The sequence below is a fragment of the Pan paniscus genome, chromosome 1 (genome assembly GCF_029289425.2).
Source record: "Pan paniscus chromosome 1, NHGRI_mPanPan1-v2.0_pri, whole genome shotgun sequence".
Lineage (NCBI taxonomy): Eukaryota > Metazoa > Chordata > Mammalia > Primates > Hominidae > Pan > Pan paniscus.
Genome location: NC_073249.2, coordinates 201,374,833 through 201,402,099, shown reverse-complemented (window position 1 = coordinate 201,402,099; position 27,267 = coordinate 201,374,833). Strand labels below are relative to the sequence as shown.

General features: G+C 40.5%; 1 protein-coding gene across 3 annotated transcripts in view; it reads left to right on the top strand.

The window, feature by feature from the left end:
* MACO1 (macoilin 1) overlaps positions 1 to 27,267 on the top strand; it is a 69,773-nt gene that overhangs the window by 29,348 nt on the left and 13,158 nt on the right. For all 3 annotated transcript variants that reach the window (XM_003809477.7, XM_034958487.3, XM_063593949.1), the window contains 2 exons: positions 24,352 to 24,510; positions 25,847 to 26,029. In XM_003809477.7, coding sequence (XP_003809525.1) covers positions 24,352 to 24,510; positions 25,847 to 26,029 — 342 coding nt within the window. The remainder of the gene's footprint in view (positions 1 to 24,351; positions 24,511 to 25,846; positions 26,030 to 27,267) is intronic.

Genomic DNA, 27,267 nt, shown 5'->3' with positions numbered 1-27,267 from the left:
CAAAGTCCTGGGATTACAGATGTGAGCCACCATGCCCCGCCATAAAAGAATAACATTGTTTTATTACATTGACTGGCTCAGACTTAATTTTACTATATTTTATATGGCTTATGTTAGGCAAACACAAATATGTTCCTTTCACCTCAGATCTTTAATTTGGAAACTGAGATCTAAACTGGAGCTTTTTTGTGTGTATGTAACTCAAGAGGGCAATTGAAACTCTCCCCTTCCAGTAAGTTATATTCTTCTTTCTCTGGCTTGCTTTAGGCAGCCCTTTAGGCAGTCCGTTTATTCTAGGAGGGAGGTTTTCCAGCATTATAAATGGTATGAACTAGATTATTAATTTGTTTTAATTTTCTGATTGGCAGTTAAACTAAGCAAGGTATATTTGGGTTCTACTAATACAGGCTCTAGAGTTTTCACAGCCCCCAGGCTACTTTTGGAAGTGTGCTATTGCTGTTGCCTGGCTGGCATCCATATCCATTTGTTAGGACATTCTGGCCATTGTGCCCAGCAGAAAAAACACGTGGAAGAGAACTCTCCTCCAGATGCCCATGGGAGAAAGACCGATTAGTTTACCTTCTATTTCAGAGGAATATCCCACAAATTCACTAAATGCTATACACAAAACATCTGTCACAGCTATTTACCATCCTTTCTCCTACACATTTTTTTTTTTGAGATAGGATCTCACTGTTTTGCCAAGGCTGGAGTGTAGTGGCGTGATCACAGCTAACTGTAGACTCTACCTCCCCAGGCTCAGGTTTTCCTCCCACCTCATTCTCCTGTGTAGCTGGGACTACAGGCACATGCCACTATGCCTGGCTAATTTTTTAATTTTTTTGTAGAGAGGAGATCTCGCCATGTTGCCCAGGCTGATGCAAGTTTAGTAATAGCGGTCAAGCTATTACTAAATGATGGTTTGTGATATTGATTGACTCTACTGTCTGATCTGCTTTTAGTAGAGAAGTTCAAGGACCCAGATGGCTAATTGTCCAGTAAGCTGGAGATGATGACATGGGTCCAGTGCCCCCGTGCCTACACCTAAGGAGTATGCTTCTTCTTGTGGTCACTAATGCGTACTCTGCCTTGACCTACAGTGCCCCAGGTATTACTCTGTTTTGGAGAACTACTTACTATCAAATGACTAAGAGACAACATTATAGTTAAGTAGGTTTATAAGCTCCCATGGTATTATTTTCAACTTTTAATGTTATAAAAAATAAGGGGATCGATAGACTGGATTAAGAAAATGTGACACATATACACCATGGAATACTATGCAGCCATAAAAAATGAAGAGTTCATGTCCTTTGTAGGGACATGGACGAAACTGGAAACCATCATTCTCAGCAAACTATCGCAAGGACAAAAAACCAAACACCACATGTTTTCACTCATAGGTGGGAATTGAACAAGGAGAACACATGGACACAGGAAGGGGAACATCACACTCCGGGGACTGTTGTGGGGTGGGGGGAGGGGGGAGGGATAGCATTAGGAGATACACCTAATACTACATGACGAGTTAATGGGTGCATCACACCAACATGGCACATGTATACATATGTAACAAACCTGCACATTGTGCACATGTACCCTAAAACTTAAAGTATAATAATAATAAAATAAAATAAAGAATACTATGCAAAGAATATAGGTTTTTAAATCACACCTTGGTTGGATCCTGGACCTTCTATTTACTGTCTGAGTGGCCTTGGGCATATTATTTGACCCTTCTGATTTCCATTTCTTGGAAAGTTGAGATAAAACTAATAGAATAGTGCTGTTGTTAAGATACAGGCATTCAATAAATGTTGGTTCCCTTCCTTCCCCCCTCCCAAAAAAAAGGATGATGTAAATATCCAATAATGGGAGAAATTTAAAATAAATTATGGTCCATCCATTTAATAAACTTTTCATATAGATACTATAAAATCATACTTTCAAGCCATATTAAAGAATATGGGGAAGTATGTCAAAGCATTTCATGAATAAAGGAGAAAGCAATTTAATGAAAAACAATTTTTTCTAATATACATAGAAAAATGATTTAAAGGGAAAATAACCAAATTGTTAACAATAGTTGTTATCCCTTGATAGTATTGGGCATTTATTTTTTCTTTTTATTTTCATACATTTTCACATTTTTCTATGATGAACAGCAATGAAAGAGTTGAAAAGGAAAGGCATCTATCTGAGCAGATTATCCAGCTTGGTTGGAGGAGGTCTTATCTTACTTCCTCCCACCCTTCCTTAGCCGTCGCCTCTGTTTCCTCGTTTGACTTCATGTATGTTTTGATCCATGTCAATAAGATTGTGACTGATTCAAACCTGACATGTTTGAGTTGTTAGCTAGAGAGTGGGTCTGTTATCCAGATGGAGCAGCCTGAACTCAGCAGTCTCTAAGACCCCTTCTGATGCAAACATACAGGGCTGACAGTATGTACATGCACTGTTTGCTTCTGCAGGCACACTTGGGGTGGTGCACAGTTTCAGGCCAACAAACTTCCTCAGGGATGCTTTAGCGATAAAATTGATCTCTCCTTTTTTTTTTTTTATTTTAGATTTAGGAGGTACACGTGCGTTCATATGCAGGTTTGTTGCAAGGGCATATTGCATGATGCTGAGCTTTGGGCTTCTATTGATCCCATCACCTAGACAGTGAACATAGTACCCAATAGAAAGGTTTTTCAGCCCTTGACTGCCTCCCTCTCTTCCTCCTTTTCAAGTCCCTAGTGTCTGTTGTTCCAGTCTTTCTCTCCGTGTGTCCCCAAGTTGATCTACCCTTTTCTAAGTGTTGAAGACAAAATTTGAAAACCAGTACTATATTAACTAACCAGTAACTCTACTATAATAATATAGATTAATTGCAACACATTCTACAGCTATGTCTGTCTGAAAACTGTGGGTGAGAACTGCTATTTTTGAGAAACCAATTCAGTGACTTTTGGGGGGAAAATTCATTACTGCTCCACCAGTTTCAAGGAGAATTCTTGTAGCTCGGTTTGGCTGTCCAATTAAGGTTTGATGGCTATTCCCTGTAAAAGGGCGGGCAGTCTGGCAGGTCTTTCTCAAGCTCTCTCAGCTCCAGGGATGTTCTTTAGTATGCTGTATACCATGGGTTAGCAAACAACAGCACACAGGCCAAATCTGGCCCACTGCCTGTTTTTGTAAAAATAAATTTTACTGGAACACAGCCACTCTCATTCATTTACATCATATCAATGGCTGCTTTTGTGCTACAGTGGCAGGGCTGAATAGCTGCCACAGAGACTATGGCCTGCAAAGCCAAAAGTATATACTGTCTGGCCCTTTACAGAAAAAGTGTGCTGACGTCCATCATATAGTAGTCACTTGTTTTGACGATCTTTCCCCCTTATTAGATTGTGAGTTCCAGGGGGCAGAAGCTGGTTCTCTTCATTTTTAATATCTCTCTACAAAAATAGAGTGCTTAGTGAATGTTGAATCAATGAATGATATATGGTGACAAGGAACTGGGTGAATGGAAGAAGCTCTGCTTTACAAGGAAATACAGGAGAAAGTGGAGCAGAAGATGCTGGGTAGATTGCTAAGGTAAAGAAATGTGGAGGAAGGTGAGGAACCTGGGAATAAATAGGTGTTGCCTATAGGGTCCTTTCCTAGAAAGTTTGGGAACTTGCCAAAGGCAGTCTGGAGTACTCTGTTGGTTTTAGAAACATAAACCTTACAAAATGACCCTGTTTTCTACCAGCTTGATTTCTGAATTGTTTACCTAAGATATTTAAAAACAGACTTAATGTTGGAAGCCAAAAATGGTTTTGATTCCAACATGAGAAAAATTCTAGTCAAAAACAGAAAAAGCAATGAGGAAGATCAGTTGTTTTAACTAAGTACTAAGTTGGAAAGGAATAATATAAATTAGAATAAGGTTGGTTTAAAATTTTTCCTCAGGGGTCAATTAAAAATATTTTAAGTGTGAAAAAAATCATTACAATTTTAGATAAAGGAAAAAGAGAAAATAGTCCCACAATCATGATACAAATTGCTGTTAAAATTTTGTTGTCTTCTCATAGGCTAATTATATATAGTTGTCATCATAGCATTTTATAGTGTTAAAATAGATTTTAATTTTTAGAACAGTTTTAGGTTCACAGAAAAATTGAGTGGAAGATACAGATTTCTCATATACCTGCTGTCCCCACACATGCCTAGCCTTCCCATTGTCAGCATCCCCCACCAGAGTGGTACATTTGTTACACACACGAACCTCCATTGACACATCATTATCAGTTAGTCCACAGTTTACATTAGAATTCATTCTTAGTGTTAAACAGTCTTATGGGTTGGAATACATTTATAATGGCATGTATCTACCTAATGTATAATATACAGAGTAGTTTTACTGCCCTAGAAATCCTCTGTGCTCCGTCCATCCATCCCTACCCTCCCCTGACCCCTGAGAAGTGCTGATCTTTTCACTATCTCTTTAGTTTTGCCTTTTCCAGAATGTTGTATGGTTGGAATGATATTGCATAGCCTTTTCAGATTGACTTCTTTCACTTAGTAATGTGCATTTAAGATTCCTCCATGTCTTCTATAATTTCTTTTTCTTTTCTTTTCTTTTTTTTTTTTTTTGAGATGGGTTCTCACTCTGTCACCCAGGCTGGAGTGCAGTGGTGTGATCTCGGCTCACTGCAACCTCCACCTCCCAGGTTCAAGCGATTCTCCTGCCTCAGCCTCCTGAATAGTTGGGATTACAGGCGGCTGCCATCACACTCGGCTAATTTTTGTATTTTTGGTAGAGATGGGGTTTCGCTGTGTTGGCCAGGTTGGTCTTGAACTCCTGACCTCAGGTGATCTGCCTGCCTGGGCCTCCCAAAGTTCTGGGATTACAGGCGTGAGCCACCGCACCCGTCTATAATTTCTTTTTTTCCCCCCCACCGAAATGGAATCTTGCTCTTGTTGCCCAGGCTGGAGTGCAAGGTGCTATCTCAGTTCACTGCAACCTTCACCTCCCGGGTTCAAGTGATTCTCCTGTCTTAGCCTCCCGAGTAGCTTGGATTACAGGCACCCACCACCATGCCCAGCTAATTTTTTGTATTTTTAGTAGAGACGGTTTTTTAGTAGAGATGGGGTTTCGCCATGTTAACCAGCTGGTCTTGAACTCCTGACCTCAGGTGATCCACCCACCTCAGCCTCCCAAAGTGCTGGAATTACAGGCATGAGCCACTGCGCCCAGGCAATTTTTTTTTTTTTTTAATATAGAGACAGGAACTTACTATGTTGCCCAAGCTGGTCTTGAACTCCTGTGCTCAAGTGATCAACCTGCCTCGGCCTCCCAAAGTGCTGGGATTACAGGCATGAGGCATCATGCCCAGCCTGCTCCGTGTCTTTTCCTGGCCTAATAGCTCATTTCTTTTTAGTACTGAATAATATTCCATTGTCTGGATATACCGCAAGTTTATCCATTCACCTGCTGTAGGACATCTTGGTTTTTTCCAAGTTTTGGCAATTATAAATAAAGCTATAAACATCTATGTGCCGGTTTTGGGGTGGACGTAAGTTTTCAGCTTCTTTGGATAAATTCCAAGGAGCACAGTTGCTGGATCATAGAGTATGTTTAGTTATAAGAAACTGCCACAATGTCTTTGACAGTGGCTATACCATTTTGCATTCCCACCAACAATGAATGGGAGTTCCTGTAAATCCTGGCCAGCACTTGGTATTGTCAGTGTTATGGATTTCGGCCACCCTAATAGGTGGATAGTGGTATCTCGTTGTTTTAATTTGCATTTCCCTGGTGACATATGATATGATGTTACATCTTTTTATATGCTTGTTTACCATCTGTGCATCTTTTTTTGGTGAGGTGTCTGTTAAAGTCTTAGCCCACTTTTAAAATTTGTATAAATTCATGGTGTACAAGTGCAATTTTGTTACATGCATAGATTGTGTATTGGTCAAGTCAGGGCTTTCACCCAAATAATATACATTTTACCTGTTAACCAACTTCTCATTATCGACCCTCCTTCTATCCCCTCATCTTTCCGAGTCTGCATTGTCTATCATTCAACTCTGTGTCCATGTGTACACATTTTTTAACACCCACTTATGAGTACAAACATGTAATATCAGGCTTTTCGCATCTGGCTTGTTTCACTTAAGATAATGACCTCCATTTCTACCCATGTTGCTGCAAAAGACATAATTTCATTCTTTATATGGCTGAACAATATTCCATTGTGTATGTATACCACATTTTCTTTATCCAGTCATCCATTGATGGACACTTAGGTTGATTCCATATCTTTGCTATTGTGACTAGTGTGGCAGTAAACATACAAGTGCAGGTATATTTTTGATACATTGATTTATTTTTCTTTGGGTAGCTAACCAGTAGTGGGATTGCTGGATCAAGTGGCGGTTTTACTTATAATTCTTTGAGGAATCTCCATACTGTTTGCCATAGAAGTTGAATTGATTTACATTCTCACCAGCAGTGTTTAAGGGTTTCCTTCTCTCCACATCCTTGCCAACGTGTGTTATTTTTTGTCTTTTTGATATTAGTTCTGCCCATTTTATTTATTTATTTATTTTTGAGATGGAGTTTCACTCTTGTTGCCCAGGCTGGAGTGCAATGGTGCCATCTTGGCTCACTGCAACCTCCACCTCCTGGGTTCAAGCGATTCTCGTGCCTCAGCCTCTCGAGTAGCTGGGATTACAGACATGCACCACCATGCCCGGCTAATTTTGTATTTTTAGTAGAGATGGGTTTTCTCCATATTGGTCAGGCTGGTCTCAAACTCCTGACCTCAGGTGATCCACCTGCCTCGGCCTCCCAAAGTGCTGGGATTACAGGCGTGAGCCACCTCACCCGGCCAGTTCAGCCCATTTTAAAATCAGTGTGTTTGTTTTCTTATTGTTGAGTTCTAAGAGTTCTTCATATATTTTCGATAATAGACCTTTATCAGATGCCTTTTGCAAATGTTATACTTTCAGTCTGAGGCTTTTTATTCTCTTGACAGTGTCTTTTATAGAGCAGAAATTTTTATTTTAATGAGGTCTAGCTTGTCAATTTTTTCTTTCATAGATCATGCCTTTAGAGTTGTTTGTGCAGTTTTTGTGTCCTGCTTTTTTCACTTAAATTATATAAAAATCATTTTCTCAACTTAGTCTAACACTCATTTTTACATAGGGTGGAATATTCCATGGCAGGCCAGTGGGATCATTCAGAAAACATGCTCGGCCGGGCACGGTGTTTCACGTCCATAATCCTAGCACTTTGGGAGGCCAAGGCGGGTGGATCACTTGAGGTCAGGAGTTTGAGACCAGCCTGACCAACATGGTGAAACCTTGTCTCTGCTAAAAATACAAAATTAGCTGGGCATGGTGGCGCACACCTTTAACCCCAGCTACTTGGGAAGCTGACGCAGGAGAATCGCTTGAACCCAAGCGGCAGAGGTTGCAGTAAGCCAAGATCATGCCACAGCACTCTAGCCTGGGCAACAAAGCGAGGCTCTTTCTCAAAAAAAATAAAAAAGAAATCACTCTCTAAGATCAGGCAGAGCAGGGTGCGACACCTGAACTGCTGTCCTGAAGTTTCAAGGCCTGCAGAGGAATCAACAATTTTGTTTGTACTTGCCACAAGGTTCCCTCTCAAAACAGCCCAAGACCATGTGGTTTCTTGTCGGCAATTGTTACTTCTTTCAGTTTCCTTGTTAAGGGAGAGAATTTAACACTTTGAGTTAACAAAATACTAAGTGATCCATAATCTGCAGAAATGTTGAAGCAAATGTCTCGTCTCTGTTTATTTCCATTCCACTGCCTTTTTTGTTAAGACAAATTCATCTTTTTTATTATAGTGTTTATTTTTAATATGATATCAACCCTTTAAAGTAGTTGAATTGTATCTGGTATAAAGAGTCATAAAGGAAATGTATCCAGAGTTTGCTTGGTAGAGTACCATTTAATAAAACTGAGTAGAAATTAGAATGATGATTTTTTTTTTTTTTTTTTTTTTTTTGCAAGTAGAAGAGATCTAAGAGCTATCTAGACCAGCTTCCTTGAACTCTGTTGTTTTTCATTTTTATCAGTGAAGTAAATGAACCCTAGAAGATTACATGGCTGGTGTGGGTGACCAAGCTTAGGGTGACGGTGCCAGGACCAGAACTGAAGTTTTTCGACTTCTGGAACCCTTTCTGTTACACCATAGTACTTTAAAAATTTTTATCAACTTGCTTGCTTTTTCTGCTTTATATTTTTTTGGCTTTTTGTTTTGAATGCAAATACAACTAACATTGGCCCAAGAATTGGCACTAGAATGAGATTCTAGGATCTCATGGTTAAAATCTGTAGAAAAAATGGTTAGAATTTCAGATTTTTTTTTTCTGCTAGAGAGGTGCTGTTGTGTGTTAAAAATTCTTGCTCTTGCCAAAGACACATGAGTGTACTTACTTATCTCTAAATAGAAGGGAGCCAGCTGCTTGTGTCCTTGAAAGCTTACAGGATCTCTGAGACTTCAACTCTGGTTAGGGCTAGCTTGGGAATTGGTCTGGTCCAGACAGCCTAGAGCCCCACAGCATGGGAATTGTTCTTTATGTCTGGAGTAGGCTTAGCTTGGCAGCAGCAGATTTAAGAGCCCTGAACTAGAAGACTTGAGACCAGAGATGTAACCATCAACTTACCCTGCAGAGAGGCCACCATTAACCTGGTTCCTCATTCTTGCTTCGAAGGCCTAGAGTCCTGGGGTGTGCACATTGCCATGATGGTGAGCTCCTAGAAATTTTGAAGCCATGGAAAAGAAAGTGCCTTTTCTTAAGGAGAATATGGAAATCTGGGTAAAGTGTAATATATTGAATACTCACTCTTTTATTCCGCTCCAAATTCATTTGGTTATTTTAGGCACATCAAAATGATATTACTTATAACTTGGTTTGCTCCCATAATTAGTTCTGTTTATTTAGAGACTTGAGAGCCTGAAAGGAAATGGGGAAAACATTGCTCAGGATTTTTTCAGGAATCTCTAAGCAACTGGTAGACCTGCCTCAGAGAAGAGGGAGGCATAGAGAGGCACTTTGGGAGATTTTAACTCATTTGTTTACACTGAGGAGTGTTTTTTGGTTTTTTTGTTTTGTTTTGTTTTTGGAGACGGAGTCTCACTCTGTCCCCCAGGCTGAAGTGCAATGGCGCAATCTGGGAACCTTCACCTCCCAGGTTCAAGTAATTCTCCTGCCTCAGCCTCCCAAGTAGCTGGGATTACAGGCAGTGCCACCACATCTGGCTAATTTTTTTATTTTTTTTAGTAGAGACGGGGTTTCACCATGTTGCCCAGGCTGGTCTCGAGCTCCTGACCTCAAGTGATCTGCCTGCCTTGGCCTCCCAAAGTGCTAGGATTACAGGCGTGAGCCACCACACCTGGCTGAGAAGTGTTTAACTTATATGCAAGTACTAATTTAAATTAACAAATCTGAATCTAGAGAAATATTTTTAGAGCATATATATTGATAACAACATAATCTATAAATAAGCTATGTAATGTTCTAGTCATCAGTGAGTATGTTGATTAGTATTGTGTTGTCTGTGATACGAGTTTTTGTGATTCATTCCTTTCTGGTTTAAGTTGGTGAGTGAGCAAAGTGTCATTGCCCTTCATTGTACTTTCTAGCCCACTTAAACCTTGTATTTATGTTTTATGATTTTAAAACATGAATCTGCCCTTTTTTCCTTAAAAGGGCAGATGAAGATAGCAAATGTTAAAAACGATCAGCTTTCCTCTGTGACTAGACTTTCCTGATGGCACACATTGCTCAAATGTGGCTTGACTAGGAATTCACAGACTTTCATACTTCTGAATTTAACCTTGTCTTCCAGCTACCAGCATTTAATACTGCTGTGTAACCTCTGACTTTTTTTTTTTTTTTTTTTTTTTTTTTGAGACAGAGTCCTGCTCTGTCACCCAGGCCGTAGTGCAGTGGTCCGATCTCGGGTCACTGTAACCTCTGTCTTCTGGGTTCAAGTGATTCTCCTGCCTCAGCCTCCCGAGTAGCTGGGACTACAGGCGTGCGCCACCATGCCTGGCTAATTTTTGTAGAGACAGGGTTTCACCATATTGGCCAGGCTGGTCTCGAACTCCTGACTTTGTGATCCACCCGCCTCAGCTTCCCAAAGTGCTGGGATTACAGGCATGAGCCACCGCGCCCGGCCAACCTCTGACTTTTATAAGACTCCTTGGTGTATTTGGTCTTGCAGTTTAGGAAAAAACTAAAGTAGATGTTTTAGGGTACTTATTTTTTGTTTCTCCACATTATAAGATGTCTACACCCAATTTAAAATTATACATTTGTTGAATAGAAAGGACTATATTTTTAGATACTGATTTTTCATAATCAGTGGATTCAATATGATTTGGTGTGAATAACTGTAAAACAGAGCAAAGTGAAGAGAGAATCCAAGATGTCCCTATTTTGTGATCTTAGAGAAACATTTCAAAGCCACTAGCAAATTTGGGGGCTAATGCTATTTACTTTCTATCATTCTTTATCTCTTGTAGGCAACTGGCCTGGGTCAGGGTTAGGAGTGGTTGAGGCTGGCTCCCAGCTCCAGGGCAAGAGAGAAAGTTGCAACAGAAGGTGGAGAAGAAGATTCAGAGCATGTAGCCCAAGGTTGTTAATAGGCATGAAGCAAGAATAGAATCCAAAGCTGGGACCTGACCATTGGGTTGAAGCAAGACAGAGCGGTCAGTTTAGGAGACAGAGCCTGTGAGCATTCCCTGGACTGGTAACCCAGGGGCAGGTGGCCTTTCATGGACGATTCCATCCTTCTCCCAAGGCCCTGATGAGTCCTTAGTGGGGAACCACAGTAGTTAAGTGGGAAAGATAACAAACAATTCTCTTGAAAGGTGCAAGCCCATCTTAAGGTAATTAAAGGAACCCAAGATTGTCTGCTAAAGTGGGGTGGGGAGGGGGCAGGTAGCAAAACAGATTGTATAGTATGAATCCATGGAAAAATATGGGTAGGGGCTGGGCTCAGTGGTTCACACCTGTAATCCCACACTTTGGGAGGCTGAGGCAGGTGGATCAGTTGAGGTCAGGAGTTCGAGACCAGCCTGGCCAACATGGTGAAACCCCGTCTCTACTAAAAATATAAAAATTAGCTGGGCGTGGTGGCATGTGCCTGTAGTCCCAGCTACTCAGGAGGCTGAGGCACGAGAATCACTTGAACCTGGGAGTCAGAGGTTGCAATGAGCCAGGGTCGCACCTCTGCACTCCAGCCTGGGCCACAGAGTAAGAACCTGTCTTTAAAAAAAATTAAAAATATATATGGGTAGGGCCGGGTACGGTGGCTCACACCTGTAATCCCAGCACTTTGGGAGGTCAAAGCAGGTGGATCACATAAGGCCAGGAGTTCGAGACCAGCCTTGCCAACATGGCAAAACTCTGTCTCTACTAAAAATACAAAAATTAGCTGAGTGCAGTTTCGGGTGCCTGTAATCCCAGCTACTCGAGAGGCTGAGGCATGCAACTCACTTGAACCTGAGAGGCAGAGATTGCAGTGAGCAGAGATCGTGCCACTGCACTCCAGCCTGGGCGACAGAGCAAGACTCTGTCTCAACAAAAAAAAAAAAAAAAAAAAAGAAAGAAAGAAAGAAAGAAAGAAAAATATAGGTAGATATATTTCTCATGTGCACAGAAAATTACTTGAAATATATACCAGATGGTCAATTGTAGTTGACTGCCAGAGACATTTACTTTCTGCATTGTTTATTTCTGTATAGTTTAAGTTTTTATAACATGCTTATTATACCATAATAGAATGTAAGCTCAGTAAGGGCAGGGAACTTATTTTCACTGGTTTGTCACAGTACACAGTGCTTGGCTAGCACAGAGTAGATACTCAATAAATACTTGTTGAATTAATAAATACTACCTTTGTGCAGGGAAAATACTAGGAAGCAGGGAGGGTGGCGCCCAGTAATTTTATCACAGTGCAACTCAAAGGCTTTTGAAGTTAGAAAACCTGAATATCACATTAGACCCAATAGAGGACTGCACATCCAGTGTCAAACTCTTTGTTATTTTTGAGGTTATTAATAATTTTATTTCTAAATAGAAAGTTTCTTTGCTCCAAACCCCTTTTCTTGGTATTTCACAGAAAGTTTTAAAATCCAGCACTCCGTCAGTAGTTTTTCCCAAGGCTTTGAAAGAGGTGTAAGAATTTCTGGAAGTTACAAGGGAAAAGAGGAGAAAAGTCCTCTGAGACACTGTTGTCAAAAAAGGCATTTGCTCTGGCAGTGGGGTTGGTTGTGCTTCAGGGCCAAGGAATCTAGACACAAGCCTCATCTCAGCCAGGAACAGGGAAGATAATCTCAGTTTGCCTTGTCTTATTCATCTTTTCTGGTGGGTCTAGCCCTCTCTCTCCTTGCCAGTCCCAGATCATGCTTTGTCTTTGTGGTAGCTGGAAATACAGCTCAGATCCCACGTTAAAAAATATATATATTATACTTTGAGTTCTGGGATACGTGTGCAGAATGTGCAGGTTTGTTACACAGGTACATACATGCCATAGTGGTTTGCTGCACCCATCAACCCGTCATCTACATTAGGTATTTCTCCTAATGCTATCCCGCCTCTAGCCCCCCACCCTCAACAGGCCCCGGTGTGTGATGTTCCCCTCCCTGTGTTCATGCGTTCTCATTGTTCATCTCCCACTTATGAGTGAGAACATGCGGTGTTTGGTTTTCTCTTCCTGTGTTAGTTTGCTGAGAATGATGGTTTCCAGCTTCATCCATGTTTCTGTTCCAACCTTCTCTCCAAGGAGATCCTCCAGGTTAGAATATGCGTTTGGCTGCTTTCTCTCTAATGCTACAGAGAGAATGGTAAATTTGTTTGTTCTCTTCTGCTTTGAATGCATTTTGCTTGTGTCAGGAGTAGTTTGCGGAAGAAAATCTGATCTTGGTAGACAGTGATTCAGGCTTTGGGGGTTCCCCTAGCTGCTTTCCCTACAGGTGGCTACACAACAGGGTGCTGACAGATTACTGCAGAGTCACCTGCTTGACCCCTCCCTGAGTGATGGCGACCACAGCCGGCCTTTCTACTTCTGTGAGGCATAAAATAATTTTCCGGAACAGCATTATTCTAGCTGAGATATAAAATTATAATAAAAATGTATGAAATTTTAGAATGGGAACTGTGAAAACTAGACACTTAGATGTTCTAGCTAGACTAAATTGAATATGTTGGCTATAGCTGCTGCTGAATTATTTGGAAATTATCAAGTGGGAAAAAATAAGTAGTAGAGCCGTCTGTCTATTTAGTAAGTTTAGTGTGTTTTCTGTCTCTGTGGAAACATGTTTTTGATTTATGTTTTTCTAGCACTATGTCTGAGCAGATATACTTTGTTGGACCTGATTTTCATTTTCTGCTATAACCATAATATTTTCTATACCTATAGTTTGACTCTGTTTATATTAATATACAATATAGTTTGAGTTTATTTTAACCATTGCGGGAATTTAAAACTATCGTATTCTGGGATATAAATGTGGTAATAGAGGCATGATTTTATACTTAAACAGGGTTATTTTGTGGCTTGAAAAATGTGGCATTTTAGAAACTAGGCATAAGTGAATTTAAGCAAGCAGTTTACCGAATGTCTCCGTATCTAAGAGGCCAAACAGGAAGGTGATTATGGTGTATGGATAAATTATGAAGTAACATGTAGGTTATTGGGGAGGGGGCTTCTACATAAACATGAAAAAAAAAATTTTTATGTTGAGTCCCGAGAGTTTATTCTATCAAAACTGATTTCTAGATAGGCTGTTTGAAAGTTTACTCCCTAGAATTGAGAAGGAACTATTACAAAACTTTGAAAGGCTTTGTGTTAAATTCTGAGTCAGTACCTCTGTTGGCATATAATGAATTTAGTTTTTCATCTAAGGGGGTTAGGGGTGGATTCCCTGAAGGGAAGGTAACCCCAAGGAAAAGGAACCATATTCTTTAAATATTATTCATGCTATCATTTAGAAACTGGCTACTTGGATACTTTGCAAGCCAATGTGGGTATATTTCATCTTTGCAAATCTCTTGGGTACCTCTTAGATCTTTAAAACCAACTTTCAGTTTCTTTTTTATAGGTAGAATGACAACTCTCCTCTATCACAAGGTACATTTCACTTTTCTTGTTAGAGTGTTCCAATAGATTCAAAACAGAAACACAAATTAATGAATTAGAAAGGACCATTGCTCCCCCCACACTCTGCTCCAGAGCAAGTATTGCAGATTCAGACTCCTACAGGAGTGAGTGAGGCAGGCTAGGGTGAGCATTCTGGAGTCTGGCATTGTCATCATTCTCATTCAGTACTGAACCTGACACCTAGCATTTGGGGAGCATAAACCCTTCCAAAGGGGACAGCCAGTTGTTGCCATGGGGGATTGTAGGCCCAGTGTTGCCAAGTCTTCTGATACTTTGGGGAGATGCTGAAAATATCTTTACGTGAAACCTCTCAGTTAAAAAACTTTTTTTTTAACATCATGTAGGAGGAGGGTCAAACAAAACATGTTTATGGGCCATATTGGCTCACCAGTTTGCAACCTCTGTGCCTCACTTTTTCTGTTATACTTGTGTTTTGCTCCCTCTAGCCCTCTGGCCCCACCAGTGAAAACTTGACTTTCCTTTAGCAAGGACTTTTCTATTAGGGAATACCTGGTAAATCCTATGAACTAATCTGCCATATATTAATGGGACCTTTTTGCTTTTTCTTCTTCAGTCTTCTGTGCTCCTAGAAAATAGGCCATGTTGACGGTACCTCTCTGGAGTGAAACACCACTCCCTTTACTGTTAAATTCCCACACCTGACTGTGAGGCTTTCATACCGCTTAGAAGGAGAGGGGACAGCCTTGTGATAAGGGTGGTTTGGGGCCTTCTGGCATTCCTCAAACTATACTGTGCAGAGAGCTGCTTACTCCATCTGTGTCTAGGACTGGTAACTTCTTCTACATCAAGATATTTTTCTACTGTGTTCTGAGAGCACAAAATACACCAAAACTCAGGATGTGGGTCCTGCTTCTTCACAGACGACACAGGGTTGGCTTAGAATTTGAACTTCGCAGCACCATTTCTTGTAGCGTGTGGTACAGTGAAGTCTCAAGTCAGAGCAGTGCCTCCTCTCCTGCAGTCAATGTTGTACGTAACCAAGAGATCTTTCCAAAGAGAGCAGGACAAACAGGACAATAAACTGCAGCTAGAGAATCTAAATTTAGAAAAACTATTATTTTGATAGGAGCAGATGAATAGGAAGTAGTTGAGGTAGATTTAAAAACTGAGGCATTCTCGGCCAGGCACTGTGGCTCACGCCTGTAATCCCAGCACTTTGGGAGGCCGAGGCAGGCGGATCACGAGGTCAGGAGATCGAGACCATCCTGGCTAACACGGTGAAACCCCGTCTCTACTAAAAATACAAAAAAATTAGCCGGGCAAGGTGGCGGGCGCCTGTAGTCCCAGCTACTCGGGAGGCTGAGGCAGGAGAATGGCATGAACCCGGGAGGCAGAGCTTGCAGTGAGCCAAGATCGTGCCACTGAACTCCAGCCTGGGCAACAGAGCGAGACTCGGTCTCAAAAACAAACAAACAAAAAACAGGCATTCTCTGTATCAGAAAGTTAAAGTTCCCCTTTTTTGGAGTGACCTAAAAAGTTTATGTTGGCTGAGCATGGTGGCTCACGCCTGTAATCTGAACACTTTGAGAGGCCGAGGTGGGAGGATCACTTGAGTCCAGGAGTTAGCTTGACCAGTCTGGTCAACATAGCAAGACCCAGGCTCTACAAAAAAAAAAAAAAAGAAAAGGAAAAAAAGTAAGAGACTTGGATTTTCCCTAAGGTTTTGGGTTGTTCTGAAACTGCCCTGTTACATGGGCAAATCTGAGAGTGTCAGTGAATGCGGAACAGAATAGGGAGCAGGTTAGCAGTATCCTCTTTTAAAATTATCGAATAATAATTAAAATGTTAAAAATAAGTTATGCATATTATATCTGATTTTGAAAAGGAAGAGATAACCACTATTTTATATCCTCCCAGCATTTTTCTCTTGCATATGTATTCTTTTTACAAAATTAAGCTCATACTATGTATGTTTTGTAGCTTTTATTTTTCACAGACTCTATCATGAGCATTCTTCCATGTCATTGAATATTCTTCATTGGTGATTTTTTAATGATTTAATTTTTTAATGACAATCAAATGTGAATGTACTGTAATTTAGCCACCCTTCTGTTGAATATCTAAGTGCTTATGATTTTTTTCTTATTACAACAGACAAGCTTTTACATAAGATATGAATATTAATGACTGCTGATACACACTTGTCAAATCTGACTAGATTCCTTTATGGACCTTACTAAAATGACTAGTTCTTGGCACTCACAGCTTTATTCTTGAAGAACTTTAAGAAGTCAGTAAGTACCCTATTTCCCTAAATGACCAGTTGTGTGAAAGTCTCTAGAATTCTTTTCTGTCTCTCTTTGCATTCCTTTAGGAAAATTAATGTGTTTGCCTTTTGTGTTTGACAGATTATGAAGCAGAGACATAAAGTACTTTGTAACATGGCTTCACCTAGTAATCAGGTCATCAAGCTCTTGCTTGTTTTTGTACACTTATGCCTTGTAGTCACTACAGTGACACCAGAGGCAGCTTCATGTCAGTATTTCCAAATCTGTGGTTTATACCTGCTACATTGAAGCAGGGTCATGTAGTGTAGGCCTCACTTAAGATGGGATATATCTACCATATACTTAAAATACATTTTTCTGTGAATGACCCAAGCTACCTATCCTGTCAGTGTGAGTGACCTGGAAAGCAGAGGGGGAGGAGTTGGTATAGAGGGTAATCAGTATTTCTTCTGAGGACAGAGCTTTGATTTATGAGCTCAACTTTCTGCACAGACAGCTGTGTGGTCCTTAAACAAGTCTTGTCTTGTATGATTAATGTGTACCAGGGGAACTCCTAATGGAACTAGGTACTAATCGAGATGAAGCAGTTGCTCTTCATTAATTCTTTTCATGTGCACCTGCCTTCCTTAAAAGCAAATGCCCACTTACCCCTGTTCCCTTCAGCCACTATTTAAATTAAAAATTGGATGGTCTGCTGTAGATAGGTTTCCAGAGCCTCTTATGTCGTAACACTGACCCTGTTCCATTGTGAGCACTGAGGAGATAGACACAGAGTGAAGATTAGTGACATGATCTATAAGGATTGGAAGAAACTTTAGAAATACAGTCCCAGCTTCTAATTTTGTAGCACAGTCCCTGGCTTCAAAGAACTTATAGTCTTGTTAGAAATACAATACAGTCACAGGAAAAGATTAAACATCAGAACAGCAGCAACAAAAAGAAGCCCAGCACAGGGCAATGGTTTGATGCCAAATGTGAAACACTAACATGGAGAGCTTTAGGGTTTTAGAAGGAGAAGAGATATTGGGCACCGTGTGCTGGAGAGTTTAATTTTTGTTGTTTTTTAACTGAGCCTTGAAGAATGGGTAAGATTGAAAAATGGAGGCCATTCCTCCCAAAGAGGTAACATAGTAAAAGGCAGAAAATGTCTGGAAAACAAGGAGTGGGTCATTTTGGCTGATGTGAAGGGTTTGTTAGAAAACCTACCTTTCAATTAGTTGGCTGTATAATTTGGAGATGACTTTCTGAAGCCCCTTCTCCTACAGAGCAAGCAGCAGGGTAAGTTCTGTATTGCAGAGCCTAGAGCCTCTCTGTCACTTGCTCTTTAGAATTCATAGATAACCAGCAAAGCTGAGGCTCCTTATCATCCCCAGGGGTTCATGGGGTCCAACCTGCAGCCCACAGACATATATCCTTAGGTGGTTTTCTGGAATGGGTATGGGCTGTGACTCATAGTCACCCCTAGGTGAAGTCTTGGCCGAGAAAAAGGTCTGCTTCTTTTTTATAAGACTTGATTCCTGGGGAAATTTACTGCCCTGATGCCTTAAACTTCCCCTATGCTTTCAGTCAGGCCTCATAAAGCTGAAGTCAGGCTTAAAACCATGAAGTATTGGCAGTAGCCACTGAAGACTTTTAAACTTTCAGTGAAGGCATAGTGGTGTGGGCTGTAATTCAGGTAATTCACAAGAGATAAGAATTACAAACATTTAGACATAGTATCTCCCTACCTTTTCAGATACTTAAAAACAATACCCATTTCAACTAAAGCTAATACTTAAATACTGTGTTTCAGCTGGGCGTGGTGGCTCAGGCCTGTAATCCCAGCACTTTGGGAGGCCAAGGCAGGCAGATCACTTGAGTTCAGGAGTTCAAGACCACCTGGCCAACATGGTAAAACCCCATCTCTACAAAAAATACAAACATTAGCCAGGCATGGTGGTACGTGCCTATAATCCCAGCTACTCAGGAGGCTGAGGCACAGGAATCACTTGAGCCCAGGAGGCAGAGGTTGCAGTGAGCCGAGATCATGCCACTGCACTCTAGCCTGGGCGACAGAGCAAGACTCTGTCTCAAAAAATTTTTTTCAATAAATAAATACTGTATTTATTTTACCACCAGGTGTTCTTCCAGATACTCAAAGATATTTTTCCTCTTTAGCCTGTCTGAAAGGCTAACATTTGAACTTCATTCCTTTGGTCAATTAGCAGATTGCCCTTTGTTAAAATGTAAATCTCTTCCTCTTAAAATTAAATTTAAATAATTATTAATCATTTACATTACAGTTTATCTTAATTGGGTAGGATTAGGGAGAAGGTGAGATATAGTTAAGGTTTGGCGTAAGAGTGATCCTTAAACTTGACACTTTTGCTTTGAAGTCAGCCTGGCATCTGACACAGGGACCTGAGAAAGTGCTGCTGTATGGGTCCCAACTCTTGCTGTGAGTTAGATAATAGGATTCAGAGGTAGCTTCACAACTCCCTTAGAAGTTGAGTGCTATCTTTTGAAATTATCAGTAAAGTGAGTAGGAAAGTTGCCTGGACCTGATGTGTAATAATTTAGAACCCTGGCTTGTTCAGTTGGACAAAAATGGACATATTTATTGTACATACAAACTCCAGCTTTGCCATGGGCCCTGTCTGTGTCCAAAGTGGTGATGCCACAGGGCAGGCCTTTGTAAGGGTGAAAACTGGCTCCACAAGAATTAGGCAAGAAGGAAGTGCATTTATTTCCTGACTAAGCCTTACTAAAGCTTGGTTCAGATGTATCTGGCCCATTATTTTTTTTTTAAATGAGATTGTAGCTCTTCTGGAGAAAACTACTCTTTTATCCCTTACAATTCTACAGTCTAGGGAAGAGTGTGGCCCTTAACTCAGATAAAAGGGGTTTGATGTTTTCCTCCATTCTCTCTATCCCTGTCTGCTGAGATTAGTTTCAAGGCTTATAATCTATTACTTCTGCCTCGTTTTCTTCCTGATCATTGCTTTTAATTTAGGTTTCAACTAATGACATTTTAATAAAATCATATTAATACATTTGGCGATTTTGCATTAACCTTTTAACACCATTTAATAAAAACTTCTTTGTACTTCACACTAATAAATTATATATCTGTATTTTACCTATAAAGTATTGAACTTCAGCACCAAAGGGTTAAGTATGCCATTAAAACAAATAGTAGTTATCTGTTTAATAAATGCTTCTAGCACTCAACTATCTTGATTCAGTTCAATTTGCTAACACATACTTCTTTTTTTTTTTTTTTTTGAAATGGAGTCTCTCTCTGTCGCCCAGACTGGAGTGCAGTGGTGTGATCTTGGCTCACTGCAACCTCCGCCTCCTGGGTTCAAGCGATTCTCCTGCCTCAGCCTCCCCTAGTAGCTGGAACTACAGGCACAAGCCCAGCTGATTTTTTTTTGTATTTTTAGTAGAGACAAGGTTTCACCATGTTGGCAGGGCTGGTCTCGAACTCTTGACCTCAGATGATCGCCCGCCTCAGCTTCCCAAAGTGCTGGGATTACAGGCCTGAGCCACTGCACCTGGCCACACATAATTCTTTCAAAACTCATGACATACATTTTTCTATTGGGCAAATGCAAAAATTGAGATATATCTTAGAAAATAGGATTGTATAGTACATCCATACAATGGAATATTAGTCAGCAATTAATTATTTATGGAAAATGTCTAATAGTGTAAGAAGGTACTTGTGATTTATAAGCTGTATATGTGGTACTCTCTCACCAATATTAAATATATTTACATGTACGAAGAAATAGAGAAAAACATACAGAAAAGAGGTACACCAAATAGTGAGCAGTTCTGTCTGGATAAGAGGATTATGAGTTATTTATATTTTTATTTATACTTTTCCATTGTTTATTCAGTTTTTGATACTGTGACTGGGTATCAAAAATAAACTCAATGCAGGTGGTAAATCATTTTGCTGCCTACCTTAGTAAAGATTTAAAATATATAATGGACATTCAAGGCAAATTAATGCTTTCTGTAGACAGCTAATGAAAAATTGTCCATCATAAATTTTTTTAAATTGCTGAGAATTTTGCCATTTACTGTTTTATGTTATCCTGCATGCCGTTAGCCATTGGGCAGTGTTCTTGTAGAGCAGTGTTTCTTAAACTGGGAATGCTGGTGTTAACTCTCAGGCTTGCTGCAGCAGTTTGGAAAATAATTCACAATTTGGAAAATAATTCAGTTTTACAAAATTCATGGTAGCAGTTATGAAAATCCTGAAGTATTTTAGTTCTGTGTCTTGTGAGATTATTTTGTTTTTTAAATAAACCTTTTCTTATTGAAGTATAACATGTATACACACCAGTGCACAAATCAAGTGTTCCATTTATGAATTTTCACAAAGTGAACACATTCCTGTAACCACTTCATTTTTGTTGTATTGTGCCACTGTTAGTCTTTGACAAAATTTTTATATAAGCTTCACATTAAAAAATATATTGTTGGCTGGGCACGGTGGCTCACACCTGTAATACCAGCACTTTAGGAGGCCAAGGTGGGTGGATCACCTGAAGGAAGTCAGGAGTTCGAGACCAGCCTGGCCAACATGGCGACACCTCGTCTCTACTAAAAATATAAAAATTAGCTGGGCGTGGTGGTGGGCACCTGTAATCCCGGCTACTCGGGAGGCTGAGGCAGGAGAATTGCTTGAACCCAGGAGGGGGAGATTGCAGTGAGCTGAGATCAGCCTGGGCAACAGAGTGAGACTTGGTTAAAAAAAAAAAAATATATATATATATATATATATATATATATATATTTCATGTTCTTTGGTCTTCAGAAGTTATAATCTAGATATTTTATGCTTTTTGGTCTCATAACTGCATTAGCTCATTGGATTTTTACATTTTTCAAGGAACTCTAAAATTTCGCTCAGAATAAATATTGTTATTTTTAGTTTGTGGTGGGAAAAGATTAAAAAATGAAAGAAAGTAACAACTACAAAATTCTCACAATCTAGCCTCTACAGATTTAATTTTTCTTTCATTCCCAACTGTGGCATATGTTTTTCCCCAGCGACTGGTTGTGTGGAACTTGATTCCTGTGCATCTGCATATGATACAGCTTAGTTTGCTAATCTAAAGAGGCAAATCAGCCATCTGTAAGTGTGTCAGGCATAGAAATCCTAGCCCAAACTGGGAGGAACTTTAGAGATATCAGCCGTAGATGAGGAAACTGAGGCCTGGAAGATTACACGCCTTGTGCAGGGTCAGAGAGTTGGCGCCAGAGCTGAATGTAGAACCCTGATCCTAAACTCTGTTACTAAACCAGGCTTGGCCCCTATTTTCACCTAAAAACTCACCCTTTCTACTGAAAATGCAATCTTCAGACTGTGAAATCAGCTTCTGAAGAAAGACAAATTACCTAACACATTTTTCAGCCAAATTTCTCAAAGAGGATAGCCTGACAGCATTGACCTCTTTCGGAATATATTATTTGGGCTACTTAGGAGTGAATGAGAGACAGTATGGTGATGGTATAAATGCCGATCTGTAATTGTTTAGAGCAGTTCTGAGAGTACATTCAACTGGAATAACCCTGGCAATAGGGAAAGTGTGGTGTGATGTCGACTTGTGACCCTTCCCTGGGGAGCAAGCTGTCAGGACACCCAGCGGTGCTTTTGGAACAAAAGGTTTCTAGGCCATGCTCCCAGGCACTGGACAGGAGGACTGGCTACTTGCACCTGCAGGGTGACTGTCAGTGTTTTATGATTTGGGGTTTTGGGGGTTTTTTTAAGTTGCCTAAAGGTAGATATGTAAATAAAGCTGCCCTATGTCAGGCAACATTTATTGAGTAAGCGTTGATCACTGTGGAGGGCTCTGGGGATTTAGTGCTTAATAAAACATGTCTCTAAGACTTAGTCTTTGAAGCTGACAGTTCCAAAGAGATCACCATTGCCCTTCAGAAATCTTGGTTCTGTTGGTATGTTGAATTAGTGACATGAACAAGAGTCTCATCAGAGCAAACTGACTTTACCTACTTGTGAGTTTGTATCCTGATGGAAAAAGCCTCTTCTAAATAAATATTGCTATTCCTAGTTTGTGGTAGGAAGAGATTTAAAAAATGAAAGTAATAACTACAAAATTATTGAGATCCAGCCTCTGTAGATCTAATTTTTCTTTCATTCTCAACTGCAGCTCACATGGCAGCCATCCTTGACCTGACCTTCAGCACCACTCTCCACAGTCCTATCTACTAGATCTGTTCTATCCTTTCCTACTCTCTCCCCAGTACAAGCCTCTCTCAGAAGCCAGACTAATGGCTTGCCCACACATGTCTATGGCTGTTCCTGCCTTTGAGTTTTTTAATACATTTCTCCCCTCATTTAGAATGTCCCCTCTTCCTCTTCTACTTCTCCAAATCCTATCCAAACATCAGGGCCCAAGTCAATCTCTACCTGCTCTGCAAAGCCTTTCCCAGTCTTCTCTCCTCAGACTCACATAGCACTTCTTCCTCTACCATGCTGTGGATGACATGGCTATAGTTTGGCCTAATGGTGAAGAGAATGGACTCTGGAGCTAGACTGCCTGGATGACCTTGGGCTGCATCCTTTCCTAGCCTAGAGTTCTTCACCTGTAAAAATGGGAATAGGAATTGCATTTGGCCCATAGTTGTACAGATCATAGGATTAAACCCTATAGAACAGTGCCTGGCCCATAAGTTCTCATTAAATAGCAGCTGTTGTTATTATTCCTTCTAGCATATATTTAATCATGGCCTTCCTTGTGTTATTGTTTAATCATTTAAATTATGTATTTCTTGGTTCCTATTTCTTTGTTCCTAATTGTGAAGTTTTCCCATGAAGAAAGAGACTTGATTTTATAGTTTTCGTTTGTTTGTTTTTTGTTTTTTGAGACAGAGTCTCACTCTTATCACCCAGGCTGGAGTGCAGTGGCATGATCTCAGCTCACTGCAACCTCCACCTCCTGGGTTCAAGTGATTGTCCTGCCTCAGCCTCCTGAGTAGCTGGGATTACAGGCACGCGCCACCATGCCCAGCTAATTTTTGTACTTTTAGTAGAGATGGGGTTTCACCACGTTGGCCAGGCTGGTCTTGAACTCCTGACCTCAGGTGATCCGCCTGCCTCAGGCTCCCAAAGTGCTGGGATTACAGGCATGAGCCACTGTGCCTGGCCGATAGTTTTTGTTGACCATTTTCAGCACTACATATGCATAGTAGGTCTCCAATACCTGTCACTTAAAGTGAAACTATTACTGCAGTAAAGAAAATAGATGGAACAAGAGTAAGGAATTGAGGAGAAAAGATAGGCTCCATTTTACAGATGGAGTTCTCTTATGATTCTTAGAGCATGTAATTTGTTCCTTTTTTCATTGTTATTGAGTCTCGTGAGCTCTTCTGCCGCAATCACCAGAGTTGTGAACATCATTCAGCAAGGATGCTGCAATTTCTGGAGGTTGTCGCAGACCGTTTTCTTCTAGGCCCATGGTGGGACGCAGTCTCAGACAGTAGATTCTGATTTATCAAAATATCACAAAGCATTAAGTGGTAGGTCATGAGCTAGTTGTTTGAACATATTTCCCTTGCTGAGGGCATGAAAAGCCACCAGAAGGGAGCCTTTAGTCTTCAGCCACCCTCTCTGCTGTCCCCTTCTCCTTTATCAGCAGCTCGGATGGATATTCACAAGCACCATACTCACCTGTCACTATTCATAAACAGGGGGAAGTTGAAAGTTACACCCCAGTAGGAAGAGGTAGGGACCCAGGTGGAATCATTCAACAAAATTAACCCAGTTGCAGACAGGAGTCCTCATGATGGCAGGAACTGCCAGCGGGGTCCTTCTTCTGCCATTCACCCAGCAGTCCAGGACCCCCACCAGGTCCCTCCCAGCTCTGTGGGTGCCCTCACCTAGATGAAAATGCTGCATTTCTCCTTCTCCTAGGCTGGAACAAGACATTAAAAAGTTAAAGGCTGACCTGCAAGCCAGCAGACAAGTGGAACAAGAGCTCCGCAGTCAGATCAGCTCCCTTTCGAGCACCGAGCGAGGGATCCGCTCAGAAATGGGCCAGCTTCGGCAGGAGAACGAGCTGCTACAGAACAAGTACGTGCGCCTTTTAGGCCTTTGGCCGTAAGCCCAGCAGCTTCACTGCTTCTCCTGTTGCCAGGGGTTGGAGCACAAGATTTATGGTGACAGAGACCTGCTGAGAGGTTTTTAAATAAAATGTTTAAAATACTTTATTTAGTACCAGATATTCAACATGTTTATAAAATCTATAAAAACTTATTTCATTGCCACAAAAGTTTATTAATATTACTGTTTTTGTCTTCTCTCATTTAATAACTTCTTAGTTTAAAATAGTTATTGAGTTTTTGGATAGTAAAATTGACAAGCAGTAGTTCTGTCACAGTTTGAAAATTTTGCTCCTTTGAGTGAAAATTTCTAGAGGATTTGACTATATTTACTTTTATTTCCAGAACTAAAAGATGACATTGAACTTTGATTTTATTTGAAAAGGCAGGCAGAAAGCCAGGTCTTCTGTGTGAATTCATTTAAGCTTTTGATTAGTTCATTCTGGAATTACTTCTTAACTCAGTGTGGGTCTGTCCTTTTTTCTTTTTTTAAATCTCCCAGCAATGTGTGCCCGTGGTAGTGATGATCATTACAGGCTGTTGGCTTTCTGGGCTTTCGCTATTGAAAGAGGAGTTCAACATTTTTAAGGAATGTAACTCAAAAGCTAGGGCATTACAGGCAAATAACCTCTCCATTGCCTCTGACCAGCATTTGTGGTGGTTCTAGCATTGATATGTAGAGAACATCCCAATGATAAACTCACCTCATGCTGATAGGTAAAGCTGGGGGTGGTAGTAAGCAGGAAATATGGCTGAAATTTCTATCTGAAATTAAGCATCCTGTGACTCTGAAAGAGGATTTGGGGACACTGTGAGCAAACATCCTGAGCTGGAAAGGAAAAGCTGCGGTAGGCTACAGCAAAATTGTATTTAGGAAAAATAAAAACCTTCCCCTTTCCACCCCTTACCTTAGTTTCACTGGGGCTGGTCCCATCAGTGGTTCTTTGGTGGGACTGAAGTTCTTTCAGGGTGCTCTGGAACATTAGAATTAGTTCTACAATTATCTTCCCCTCTGTTCGAAATTTGTTTTACCCTGTTTTCTGGATGACCTTTTATAGATCACTTACTTGAACAGAGCAGAGGCTAGGTCTTAATCTCTGTTTTGTAAGGCAGCTTGTTTATTGGTGTTTAGGAATTATTAAAGAATAACAGTGTGTTTTCCTCAGGCATTCTGGGCATTGACATTTTTGATTTGCTGTTCAAACCTCCTGTTTAATTGGCCTTAAGGTGATAAAGAGATGTTTCTCAAGGGTTTATAGTGGGCATTTGTAATTTTAAGACTTTATATGACAATCATTTCCATATAGGTTACATAATGCTGTGCAAATGAAGCAAAAAGACAAGCAGAATATCAGCCAGTTGGAGAAAAAGCTAAAAGCTGAGCAGGAAGCCCGAAGTTTTGTAGAGAAACAGTTAATGGAAGAGAAAAAGAGGAAGAAGTTAGAAGAAGCCACTGCTGCCCGTGCTGTTGCGTTTGCTGCTGCATCTAGGTATGTCCATGTCACCTGAGTGTTTAATCCAAGGTTGGCTTTCCTTTACCAGCAAAGACATGGGAATTTGGTGCCTTGGGCAGGATTGGACGTACAGCAATCATGCATGGATGGATTGCTTTTAAGTACTGTTTTATTAACTGGTTTAAACTCCATGTGTGCAAGCTTGCACTATCTTATAACAGCTTTATCCCTCAGTGACCTCATCTATAAAGTGGGATGAGGGAATCACCATGTTTCCCATACCTGGGAGGCAAAGTACTGCTCATAAAAAGGTTTCCAGTCACTTTTTGTCAGACTGATGATTACTAAATGCATTGAGAGATTTTATCTGGAAGTTCGTTCCCTTTAGAGAGCTATCATTACTCTCCACTCTTAGGTATATGTGTTTCTGAAGTTTTTATCTTAAAATGGAAGAAAGATAAAATCTTGGTTGCCCAAGCACTGTGTACTGGCTGCTCAAATGGATATCAGCAAACTGTCAAATGAAATGGGAAAAAAAAGTGAAACATAAGTCTCTACTAGATGGAATTACATTTATGGCATAATGAAAATTGGGGACTACCTCCTATACCACTGGAAAGTACCCCTGTGTGCAAGTATTCCAAAAACTATTAGATAGTTAAGAGCTTTTTTTTTCTTTTTGCTTCTACTTCACTTATCACTTTTTCCTTTGTTTTCTTGACTAGTGAAGTCCCTCTGCATGTGGGAATCAGTTAGGTGTTTGCAGATATAGAGCGAGGGTAAATTATTATTTATTTCACTTTTAAATTCCATCCTAATTTGTATCTACGTGGTATAATTCAACTGTAATTTTTCCTTGAATTTTGCTTTGTCGTAATTAAAGTTAAATAATTTAACTTTTGGCATGTTGATAGCCTTCTTTGTGGGTTCTGGCTTTTGCAGAATAATTGGTGAATCATTTCACCTTTTAGGAAATAACAGCAAGTGAGAACTCTCTCCTGTGTGATCCTGCCTCCCCCCAGCAGATGGCTGAGCTGGCTTGGCCCATCAGCATCTATACAGACTTACAAGGCCCTTGACTAGCCTGCCTACAATGTGGGATTGTTTGTTTGTTTGAAGATGTATTTGCATTCTGAAGCACTTAAACTTGCAGGAGATGTTCTTGAACAGTCATCTAGTGATGACTGCTCTCCTCTCTCCTCAATTCATACAGCACCTGCCCTTTCTGAAAAATTCCACTCAGGAGGACATAGCAGTTCCTTAACGATATTGCT